Below are 12,249 nucleotides of genomic sequence, written 5' to 3' on the forward strand. Positions count from 1 at the left end.
CGCGAGTGTTTCTCATACTGTAGGTGAACAGCTTCGAAATCTAAGAAGATTAATATCAAAAATATAGAGCATGGGGTGGACAAATCGGTAGCCTCGGTGCCCGAGACAAGATTAAGTACCCGGGTTAATCTTTTTTTTATTGATAGTTGCCGGGTGGACAAGAAGGTCGAGTCCTCCGCTTCGTAGAAATGTATACTCGTTTGTGTTGGTATTAACGCACCGTAACTAGATAGGTATCTCGCCATAGCTTATTATGTTAGCTAACTTTAAAAAATATAGAGAGAATTTTTTTTTTTAAATAATTAAAAATCTTAGTAAACCTAGTGGGGAAATACAAGCTAGCCCGACACAGTCTGTTGTAGTTATATGTACTACAGTGTTACTCCGCCCCCCCCGGCGTTTACAAACAATCACTTCGACTTGATGACATCAGTGTATACCAACAGCGCTCGTAGCTGCCAGTTAAGATTAGCTAGGCTAAGCACAATACCACCCATCCGCTTCGATAGTTTTAATAGCTCACGGATTTGGTTTAATATTTCCGAACTGAAACACGCAACGAAAAATAATAATAATAATAATAATAATAATAATAATAATAATAATAATAAGTTGCTAGCTGTGTTAGCAAACTATTAAATTTGGGACGGAACGATTGTCTACAGTCGAGTACGGAGAATTTTTTAAAATGTTTTCGACACATTTTGTGAGACGAAACGCTCGGATATTCGACTTCACCTCCGGAGGAAGCGGTCAGGAGTGGGAGGAGTCAGAGCCCGAAGACCGACGGCGTCGGATAGCGGTGATGGGGAAATCGGACACCGATTGGAGGAAATAGGTGACTTTATCGCTAGCTAGTGCAAACGCAGGGTCAGGAAAGGGTTTAACGCAACAGTTTTGGACTGAATATTAACAAATTTAAAAAAAAATTAAAAAAAACACACAGAACAAGAAAAATAAAGAAATAAGTCACGAACACAACACCGAAACAATTTCAGTAAACTTGTTGCAGTTGACACAAACATATATATATAAACTCTGAAAATATATCTCAGAGCTCTCCATCTGAAAGTCTCCGTTTATTGGTTATCAAATAAATCTCTGTATAAAATAAAAGAAAAATTTAAAAAACAAAACAAAAAACATCATCCTCGAACGGACCAGCAGCACTTTGGTTTCAACTATTCGTTTTTTTTTTTTTGTTTTTTTTTAATGTTCATGACACAGAGCAAAAAAAAAAAATGGATGGACGTTTGACCTCTGAACTCAGTAGTGCACCTTGAGTAGCGGTTCTGGAGGAAGACGCTTGGTTCTGAGGATACGCACACGGACACGACGCGAGTCCCTCGGTGTAGCCGAGAGAGAGCGAGCGAGAGAGAGGACGCGAGCTTTGGGAGAGGGAGACCCCCGTTCCTAGTGTTCTCTAGACAACGACATTCAGTTCAGTCTCTGATGAGGGGAGGATGAGGACGAAGATGAAGACGTGCTCGTCTGTGGAGTTTCCTCATCGCCTGGAAAAGGGGAAGAGAACATTTTTTTATTTTTTTTTAAAAAGAGAGAAAGAGAGAAATGTGTTTTACATGTACTACAGCTCAAATAAACATTTATAGTCGGATTCCCCAATCTGATTGGTTAGAAGATGTTTATTGTGTAGAACGGGTTTATATTATAGATCGTATGTTTTGTACCCCGACTAACAACTTACACAGGGACACGTATGGTACTCTACATGAACTAAAACCGCCCCCGGGATTGATTATTTTCCTAGGACAGCACATCCCGGTGTGTTTTAGTCCTTACAGAGAACCTGCCAGAGATAAAGGGGGTAAACTGGCCCGTGTGAGTTAGCTCAAATTATAAAATCACCACACACACACACACACACACTGAATAAGAGCGAGAACTCGGAAACATCACGAGGTCAGATTTTCTTCAAACATCACAAGGGGGGGAAAAAAAAGATAAACAAGGCAGAGCGCTTCCCAAAACGCAAGTGCTGCGTTTTTCACTCAGAAGTAATACAATGAAATGTGCTGACTTTTTATTTTCCTCTCTCTCCTGGCGTACGGTCCTGTGTGGGAGTCAGCACGCTGCTCGACAGAGCGCACCGACGGCCGACCGGGACAAAGCGAAAGCAATAAAGTTCAAGCAAATGGGAAAGAAAGGCCTCCGGAGGCATTGTAGTGCAGCCTTCACGGGTAGAGCCTGAAATTAAACGGCACCGGCTCACACTGTGCTGAGAAGCTCTTCGCTGGAACTTTAAGAAAAGGCTCACCGGGCAAACAAACAAAGAAAGAAAGAAAGAAAGAAAAACAGAACAGTTCAGACTTTTGGATTTATATTGGATTCAGATCTCAGGCTTGCATGCGCGAGTGACCGATTTCGATGCAGCTCAGTGCTACTGTACGTCATAGCAGGTATAAATTAGTATGGAATAAACTCGGTCGTGCTGTCGTAGTGAAATAAATCAACAACGTGCGATGTGATGAAGCGCGGTTACGGTTTCCACCCTGAAGGTGAATATATTCCTATAAAGGCACCTTTATATTTAGATTATACGTTCTTCATAATTAATTATTAGGCTCAGATTACATGGCGTATCCGCCGTACAAGTCCCTGTCGACGAGCCGTTACTATAGAAACGATAACGCATCAGGACGAGTGTATTAATATAAACCCGTGACTTGTAGCTGCACTAATGTCAAAGCTGCCGGTATAGAAAATGAGATCAACACCGTCCGACCAATCAGATTTGAGAACTCGACAGCGCTGTGATGTAACAATATCCCGCTGATTAAGAGAGATGTTACGTAAAGCGTTACGATCGAGTAGACAGTTTATAAAGCGGGAGGCGTTTTTAAAGCGGCTTTACGTCTGTTTGACGGAGCCGTAAGAGTCTAAAAGCTGAGTGCTGGCCAGCTCCAGGTTCCAGTCACACATCTCCAGGATCTTATGACACTCCACCCTGGACTTCAGACCCAGACAGAAGAGCTGCTCGACCTGTGGAGGGAAAGAGAGTCGAAAGACGGAGACGATGGAGATGAACAATCTCACAGTGTGAAATACTGATTTTACAGTCCATGAAACTGGGAAAAAGGGCTGAGAGAGAGAGTTCCCTCGTCTCACGGACTCTCGTTAGGTTTCATTATGTACCGAACGATGCAAACGATACCTTCAGATAGTGCACAGCCTTCTGCATGTTCCAGCTGTGGTTCTGCAGGGCCGTCTGACACTCCTCAATCGTCACTCCGTGCACCGCCTCCTGCACCTGAAGCCAAAAAACCCCCCCAAAACACAGCGTGTCTTACAGTGACGCACACTAACCGGGAGTCTGGAGCAAATCTCTGCCCGTTCCCTGCTCTCTACTGATGTCTAATAAGAGCAGCAACGATCAAATCATCCGTATTACATATACACATATACACGACCGGTCAAAAGTTTGTGGACACCCGACTTAAACGTGTGAAATCGGTCTCGTAGACAAAAATATAATCGTCCCGACGTGTTCATTTCTTCCATTAGACTAAAACTAATATTTTATTTACAAATTAATCTTTTTTTTTTCTTTTCTTTTTTTTAAATGGACGACTCGGAGCGAAATATTCCGAAAAGCAGCCGATAAGAGTCCGGCGTCGACGTGAACTCCTTTGATACCGTTTGAAAATCATCTCAGGGAAATTCCTCAAGAAATCGCTCGAGCAAATGTGGAAAATGAAAATAAAGGAGGAGTGTGTGTAAACCTTTGACCGGTAATGTACGTGTGCATATATTAGATTCGAATATTTGAATTATTCAGAGCCTAATCTTTAATACTTGCAACATTCTGTCTTTACTCACCAGTTTAACTCTTTCAGGGTGAGCGGCTCCTTCCGCCCTGCTGCCCAGGCCTTCAGTGATGACTTTGTTCAGGCTCAGGGAGTTCGTAATTCCTGCTCTGGCAGGAAGGCTGCAGTTATTATTGCAGGAGAAGTTCGATTTTGTGTCTCCCTGGTGTTGCACCATGGGTCGGACCGTGGCCGTGTTGACCGGCCTCCTCTCGTCCTCTTCAGCCTCTTTGAAGAACTTGTCGTAGCGGTCTAGGTACGTGGGCCTCTCGGGCAGCAGGTAGTAGTGCGTGTTGCTGACTTTCTTGCCGTCTCGGACGATGGGCAGTATGCAGGGTCCTTTGGTTGCTTCCTTGTCTTTGCCTTGGGCCTGAATGACTTTGGGCGCGGCGTATTTGGGGTCAGAGGCAAAGCTCTGCGTGGTGGGCATCAGTTTGCCTGGCGAGGTGGAGAGGTAGTGTGTGGTACGGTTCATGGGGCTAGGCGTGCGAGAGCCCGGCTGAGACAGCGGATCCCTCGGGGGGATCTGGGGCGGACGCTCCTTCTCGTCCTCCCCGCACGAGGCTGGAGACAGGTCACGTGACCAGCGGGCACAGTCGCTTCCCGTGCTTTTTGGAGGTCGAGGTGGGATCGGGACTCGAGGTGGGACCTGGGGCTTGTCTTCGCAGGTCGACAGGAAGATCTGGCGGTAGGGATCAGGACTCACGGAGCCTACGGGGACGTTCAGACGCCTCATGCACTCCTGCTGGAGCTCCTGGAAGATCTCGGCCGATTGTGAGAAGGTGTGAGATCGGCTCTGCTTGCAGGGGAGGAAGAGATCATTGTCTACTCGGAGTCTGTCTTCGTACGCAGGAGTACAGGGAGCATACGGAGAGCCTGGTTCGTCGGGAACTCTCATCTCTGTGCTGTTGATCGAGCTCACCTCGATGTCGTCTTCGTCCTGTGCTACGTCATCATACGCTGGAGGAGGAGGAAGAGGTCTCGAGTCCCAGTCTACCACCGGTGTGGGGTGGAGCGGCCGAGGCAGAGACCGGGACGGACTCTGGGGTGGGGTACAATCCAAGATATTCTCAGCCTCCAGGGCCAACCGAGCGAGACTAGGGACTTGGGACTCTACAACAGGAGAGGGGGTAGAGGAGAACATTTCCTCTCCAAAGTCTATAAGAGAGACCTCCGTGGGAGTACCACTTCCTGGAGATCGGAGGCCATAAATGGAGCGATCGCTCAGCCTGGTGGCTGAAACCCAAGCTGACGGTTTCAGTTTCAGGCCTTTTGTGCTGGGCTTTTTTAACGAGAGGCGCCTCAGACCGGAGGACGTCAGGTCCTCTGTAACTGGGTCGTAGTTTGGCTCTAAAGTCGCACAAACAGACAGACACTTATAGGTGGTACGGGAGAAGCTTAATGGCAAAGACAACATTCACTGTTTTTGAATTCTTTTGCATCAAACTATTAATAGCTATAAAAAGAGTACTACAAGACTTACACAAGAATCTCTAGACCACGAATCTATCCAATATCAAACAGGTTCCTATCATTTTTTATGTCTCAGCAAAAGAAAAAGACAAAAAGTAAAACAGCACAGATAAACGAGCATCCGCTGCCTGCATCGTCATAAATGTCGAATACCTAAAATGTCTTTCTGCAAAAAAAACACAAACAAAAAAAAAAACAACTATTTGCTATAATCTTGCAGCAGATTCTTGGTTTATGCTGCAAAAAATTCTGTTAAATAAAGAAATAAACAATTTCTGTCTATTTATTATTCATGTCAGCTCTCGGAGGAGCTTAAGTGGAGTCAGAGAGCAGAAGTTTGGAAAGGAAAAGAAAGGAAGCGAGGCTGAAAAGGCCAAAGCGTACAAAGCTAGGCGGGAAGGAGCGAGGGACTGGACTTACTGTTCGTGAGCGCAGAAGGCTGAGGGGGCCGAGGGGGAGGATCCTCTGCGTAAGAGAGCGCAGACGGAGAGCATGCAGGTGCAACCGAAGAAGAAAAGGGAAAGGCAAAAGGCGAAAACATTAAGGACTGTGAAAAAGCGGCATCGGCCAACGCTAGGCAGAGGACGAAAACATACTTTTGGCTCGCCCGGGAAGCTGCGTGGGCCTGGGAGCATTCAGATCCAGCCCGAGGACATCCGGAGGGTCCATGGGGTTCCCCAGATACAGACTGTGGAGAGAAGGAAGCAACCGACGTGTTGAGAGTTTGGGACAAGTCTCTGGGTGGGAAGCAATGTAGAGTGTAGGAAGAAACATCTGTAGCAGTGTGCTGCCCTCTAGTGGAGCGCGTGAAGTGTAATCTGTATTTTCCACTAAATCTGGTGCTATATCTGTCGTGCACGATTAGCCGGAGGATCTGTTCCTGATACTACGGGGGTTCTGTGTCAGTATAACAAGATTTGTTTGGAGTTATCAGATGAAAACATAGCAACATGGTGAAAATAAAAAATGTACGCTGAAGCTAGCTGTCAAACTCTGACCTAAACTATCCTTGCCGCACTAACATTTATCACATTTATCAGCTATTTCCATCTAATTTGGTTCCTTTTTTTTTTTTTTTTTTTTTTTTTAAACACACAAAGTTACACTAACATGCTTTAATGTTTTCATTCGTACATCTTGAGTCGGCGCTTTATCCTGGTCAGGGTCACGGTAGGTCCAGAGCCTATCCCAGGAAGCTTTCGAAAACAGCAGCCTGAATGTCATACTTTGATTTGGACCTTCGGATATGAATGTTGAGTAACTTTACTGAGGGAAGGAAAAAAAAAAAAAAAAAAAAAAAAAAAAAAAAAAAAAAAAACACGTTCTCTTTAACCCCTTGCGTTCTTTTTCAGTGGGAAAACCTGGTCTAAATCTAGACGGATTCAATTCTGTGGATTTAAGAATGTCAAATCGCAGATCGGAGCGTGCGTCGGGTGGATTAAACGCGAGCGCGGTCTTACTCGTCTATCCGATCCGGGAAGCCCCAGCAGCGCTGAGGGTTGGAGTCTCCGTGGCCCGTGTGGATGAAGCTGTTCTTCAGAGGCCGGCTGATGTCGTGAGCAGACAGTCCGGCTACCGAAGTGACCGCGTTCCTGGGGAACTGACCCACCTTCATTGTGCTCTTGTTCTGCCCTCGCCACCAATAATTCTCTGCCCTAAATTAGGCAGTAGAACAGCATACACACCTTCTTATAGCAAAATTATATCGATACTGCCCCCCGCAGAGTATCGGAGGTATCGTCAGGAGTCGGTCTATATAATAACGCAGTATAATAACCAGCCATTATATCTCGTCACTACCACACCTGCCCTCGATGATGGTGATGACGTCGTTGATCTGGATGTGCAGCTTGTCGGGCTCGTCGAAGTCCTGCAGCGCCCTCATGTCGGTCGGCATGGTCTCCATCAGGAACTCTCGGAGAGCCACGAACGTAGGCCTGTCGTCGGGTTTCTGCGCCCAGCACTGCAGCATGACATTATAGATGTCCTGGGGACAGTCCTCGGGCTTCGGCAGCCTCTCGCCCTCCTTGTCGATCTTATGGAGGATCTATGCAGAACACATTACACGGATGCTGGTTAGAGTTGCTCTGAATGCGGATGGGGAAAGATGTGGAGCGGGAACGCCGTGAGGTACCTGACTGCCGTTGAGGCCGAGCCACGGCTCCTGACCGTAGGTGCACATCTCCCACAGGGTCACCCCGAACATCCACGTGTCCGTAGCGTGGGAAAACGTGCGTGTCTTCAGGCTCTCTGGGGCACACCTGACGCACGGATTAACACTCGTTAAGACGCACGGAGAAAGCACTGAGGCGGCCATTTTCCCAGCGTTTCCCCCTCACTCACCAGGCGAAAGGGACCTTGCGGTGCTCCTGCATGACGTAATGATCGTCGTTGTTGGGCAGCGCCCTCATCAGGCCGAAGTCGCCGATCTTGACGAGCTCGTTGGAGGCCAGCAGGATGTTGCGGGCAGCTAGGTCGCGGTGAATGAAGCGCCTGGTCTCCAGGTAGGCCATACCGTTAGCGATCTGGATGGCGTACTGGCACAGCGTGGAGATGAGGAAGTGGCCCTGGGTCTTCCGCAAGCGGTCCAGCAAAGAGCCGAGAGGAGCCAGCTCCGTCACCTGGAGGGGAGAAGTAGCGAGGAAGAGATTGAGAGAGATTGTAAGAGTTAACAACTTCCTTTTGTAGTCAAAGCTTCAAACCTTTACAACTGAGTGCAAAAGTTTACACCCCCACCTGGTCAAACGTACCTCTATTGTATAATTTCTTCACAAAATAAAAGGATTCTAATAAGCGATGGTTTACCATCTTCATGGGGTGCGTGAGGACGACTCCGTAGAGACGGATGAGGTTCTGGTGGTCGAGCGAGTGCATGGCGTTGACCTCGCGGATGAAGTCGTCCAGAGCGTCCGGCTGGTTCAGGACGTCCGTCTTCAGACACTTCACCGCCACGTTCAACTGTAGAGATAATAGAGAGAGAAAATACAGAGTGAGAAAAAGTCTAACTAATTTTTTTTATACTGATAATTCCTCCTCTTGATAGTAGACACCCCTGCTACATAAACTTTCGCCCTCCTCTCACCACTTTCCCCCCTGGGGTGACCCACTCTCCACGCTTCACCACGCCAAACGAACCGTCTCCGAGCTTCTCGCACAGCACCAGCTCCTTCTCGCCGATCAGGCAGGTGAGGGCCTGCTGCTGGCCGTCTGTAGGTGGAGGAGTGCCCGAAAGCTTCCGGAAAGTGCTGGTCGCCTGCGGCTGAAAATCTCCGTCTGGCCTCTTCCCGCTGAACACCTGAGAGACAGGGTGGAGACGGAAACACGACTTTAAGATGAAACGCAATCGTTTCGACGTCTCATTTGGCGTCGGTGGATAGAGACTCGCGACTTTCTGGGTTTGGAAACATAATCTTTTTTTTAAATGATTGATTCGATTCACAAACAAGAGGATTTAACAACTCAAACGCCATCCAGATCATCAAATGTCAACATTTCTTTTTTTTTTTAACATAAAACAGTGCTCACGACTCCATCTACGCGCTGTAAACGATATCGGCTAGCGAGCAGTACAGCTACCCTGGGATTGCTAGGAAAGTCGGAGGCATTTCTAAAGTGTGCCCTTACTCATTATTAGACAGCAGGAGATATACTGTTGCCAGATTTTGACCGCCTTTGTGCATTAAACATGTCCATTTCCTAGTGCACGGTGCCTTCGTGAGCAGGGCGGGCGCCACTGAACCACACGAGCAGTAGTAATCGTGGAATGATTACCAATGAGGCCAGATAGCAGCGCTTCTCTTTTCAACTCGCTATCAGCTCTTCAGGCACTTTGTACGAGGAGCCTGTGGGTCGGATCAGGAGAGGAAGGCTATCAGAGCCGCGGTGTGGGTAGAGGAAACGCAGACGGCGGGTGGGTGTTTGGGTGGGGTCGACAAGAGCGGAAAGCGACAGATAGAGAACAAACAGAGGAGAATTATAGAAAAGACCAAGGCTACACCATGGCCAGTGGGTACCAGGCTCTCAGGCTTAACGGAAAACGTGGCTGTGGCCATTCTGGTGAGCTGGAAAACTCGTGGTAAGCGCTGTTATGGTGGCCATCTTGTGGCAAACTGATACTACTCCCTGCTGACTCTTCTGCTCCAAAGCAAAACATCCATCTACAGACCTGTGTTAGCAACTAGCGTCGCCCAAAGTGTAGCAAGCTAGTTTGATTTTCATTTTCCTGGTGGACTCACCACCAAGGGCTCTTCTCTAACCCCAGCCACAAATTCCAGCTCCTCCTGGGGCGTTCCCACACGTCTCCAAGCCAATCGTTAGACATAACCTCAGCAGCAGGTTCCGGATCTACCCTGGGTTCTCCATCCAGGTTTTGACGTGCTTCATACAGCTCTAGTGTGAGGTGAACAGGAGTCACCATGCCATACCGTCTAAACTGGCCCTTCCCGATTTGCACTACGCTCCACGGCTCCCTCGGCTCTTTGAGCACCTCAGACCATCCCGGAGAACCCTGAGGAGGAAAGTGATTTCTGCCACCTGTACTTACGACCAGTTCTTTTGGCCACCGCGTGGGTCACATTTCCCACCACTCATGACGGCTCCAGAATCCCAGGTTTGATCCTCTACTTGGGATGCCGTGTGGAGTTTCGCATGTTCTTTCAGAGTCTGTCTGGGTTTCATCCAGGTTCTCCGGTTTCTTCCCATTTCCCAAAACACACGCCGGTATGTGAACTGGATACTTCAAATAGCCCCTGGGTCTGACGTTCTACTCAAGGTGTGTCCTTGCCTCAACCCCTATGTTCCTGGACTAGACTAGACTAGACTACAAAGATCCACTGAAACACTGACCAGGATAAAGATGAATGAATGAAAGTCCTCCACCAAGGGAAACGTCTCATCCCACTCTTTTCTAGCTAAGAACTATGGTCTCGGACCTGGCGGTGTTAAATTACTGTCCCTAAACTGATTCAGAGAACTGCATCAGAAACTGGGGTGAGAAACAGAACGGCAGGCAGACAAAAAAAGGCCAGACTGATCGAGTTGTATTAGCAACTCGTATGATATTTCATCATCACCCAACACTTTATCACAAAATCCCGATTGCCCTTATAACCGGATCAGAGTGTGAGTAACGGTATCTTCCTCACTACAGATCCAGCAAGGCCAAGACAAATATAGAAATGTTTCAGAATGTTTAACGATTGAAAAGTGCCTGAGCTTCATGCCTACTGTTTTAAATCAGTTTTAGTAAAATAATAACAAAATCATCATCCTCATCCTCATCGGATTTGTGTGTACATGCTTTAACAGTAACCCTGAATTGAGGGTTTGAAGTGCTGGCATTAGAGAGTGAGTAAGCACTAAGCTCGCCGTAATGAAAGGTCTCGGACTGTAACGGCCGAGGCCTTGAGAGGTCAGAAATAGAAGGCCAGAGGAGAACAGAATCCTGAGGGAATGTAAAAGATGGCTGAGATGTCCAGACTGAGCCATGAACTGCACACTGATAAGCACATAGTGAACATAGAGCACAGAGAAATGATTGATGCCTCAGAGTCAACAGGCGCGCACACACACACACACACACACATATAGCGAGCACTCTGCTCATCCACACCGATTTCACTCAACGCATTCAAGTCATAAATGTGTGGGATATGAACAAGACTGGTTTATATTTCACTGGTGAAAAGACACTAACTGGGGTTTGATCTACAATATTCTAAATTCACAATTAGTATACACATGCTAACTATGCTAATGTGTTAAGGGTCAGGCTAAGGGCACCATTATTATTATTATTATTATTATTATTATTATTATTACTACTACTACAAGACCATTCCTATCGTTAACGATGTTATTTATAAATGAAGCGTACCGAATGTAGGATAAAAGTTTCGGACCGATGTCGGTGCATTAAAGGGACACTTTGTAAGTTTTTAACGCCCTCTGCTGACCATGAGACAATCTGCAAAACGACTGGAATAATTTGAAAATGTTGACAAAAAGAGTTTGTTTTTTTTTTTAAATAAACCAACAATGAAAAATGTCATTAACAACAACAACAATAATAATAGGAAAAACAAGAAGACGACGAAGAAGAAAAATAATAATAATAAGAAGAAAAAAAGAAGAAGAAGAAGAGGAAGAAGAAGAAGAAGAAGAAGTAGTTGTATAGGAAAAACAAGAAGTAGTAATAGAAGAAGAAGAAGAAGAAGAAGAAGAAGATGATTTCTAGGGCTGACTACAAACTAACTACACCTTTAAATAAACCAGCAACAAAAAACAGGCGTACACACACACACACACACACACACACACACACACACACACACACACACACACACACACACACACACACGCGGTTGAGGAGGTCGATTACTCGGCCTGTGCTCGGTGCCAGGACCCGAAACAACACGTGTAATTTTAGAAGGCTATCAACCTCTCCAGCCACTTCCTGTAAACTTCGGCCAACACGGCACGCAAGAGCCTTTCCGCTGTCTACAACTTACAGGGAGTGTGTGTGTGTGTGTGTGTGTGTGTGTGTGTACACCGAGTGCCTATTGGAATGTTAACAGCAGTGTATGCAGTCTCATGTGTCCGAGTGTTCCTGTTTACGTGGACGTGTGGTTTCTTCCGTGATGGGTCAAACTGTCCTGTCGTCCCACACACAGAGGAATGCTTACACTCAAAGTGTTCAGTAAACATCTCTCCACGTGTCCTTTCACCTCACACACACACACACACACACACACACACACAGAGAGAGAGAAATAAGCCTTGCAAACCCAGTGCTAAAAGAGGACCAGTGTCTGGATTCTGCTGACACACACACCCATATTAAGCTCTCACCCACACACACACACACACACACACACACACACACACTTATGACACATTTATTCATTTGAGACAGGATATTTACACAAATGTGATTTGCAGCAGCACCACTGCC

At 46.7% G+C, this 12,249-nt stretch overlaps 1 protein-coding gene across 12 annotated transcripts in view; it reads right to left on the reverse strand.

The window, feature by feature from the left end:
• Nucleotides 1–987: 987 nt before the first annotated feature.
• The window catches only part of tnk2b (tyrosine kinase, non-receptor, 2b), a 45,073-nt gene continuing 33,811 nt past the window's right edge, over nucleotides 988–12,249 (reverse strand). For 9 of the 12 annotated variants that reach the window (XM_017495505.3, XM_017495508.3, XM_017495502.3 and 6 more), the window contains 12 exons: nucleotides 8,380–8,592; nucleotides 8,103–8,255; nucleotides 7,641–7,918; nucleotides 7,432–7,558; nucleotides 7,103–7,344; nucleotides 6,758–6,952; nucleotides 5,894–5,985; nucleotides 5,718–5,762; nucleotides 3,838–5,174; nucleotides 3,173–3,268; nucleotides 2,873–3,000; nucleotides 988–1,511 (listed from right to left, as the gene is read on the reverse strand). In XM_017495505.3, coding sequence (XP_017350994.1) covers nucleotides 1,505–1,511; nucleotides 2,873–3,000; nucleotides 3,173–3,268; nucleotides 3,838–5,174; nucleotides 5,718–5,762; nucleotides 5,894–5,985; nucleotides 6,758–6,952; nucleotides 7,103–7,344; nucleotides 7,432–7,558; nucleotides 7,641–7,918; nucleotides 8,103–8,255; nucleotides 8,380–8,592 — 2,913 coding nt within the window. In that variant the 3' untranslated portion in view covers nucleotides 988–1,504. The remainder of the gene's footprint in view (nucleotides 1,512–2,872; nucleotides 3,001–3,172; nucleotides 3,269–3,837; nucleotides 5,175–5,717; nucleotides 5,763–5,893; nucleotides 5,986–6,757; nucleotides 6,953–7,102; nucleotides 7,345–7,431; nucleotides 7,559–7,640; nucleotides 7,919–8,102; nucleotides 8,256–8,379; nucleotides 8,593–12,249) is intronic. The other 3 variants (XM_017495507.3, XM_017495501.3, XM_047162646.2) reach the window with 3 other exon arrangements.

The sequence above is a fragment of the Ictalurus punctatus genome, chromosome 20, assembly GCF_001660625.3.
Source record: "Ictalurus punctatus breed USDA103 chromosome 20, Coco_2.0, whole genome shotgun sequence".
In the NCBI taxonomy this organism is placed as follows: Eukaryota; Metazoa; Chordata; class Actinopteri; order Siluriformes; family Ictaluridae; genus Ictalurus; species Ictalurus punctatus.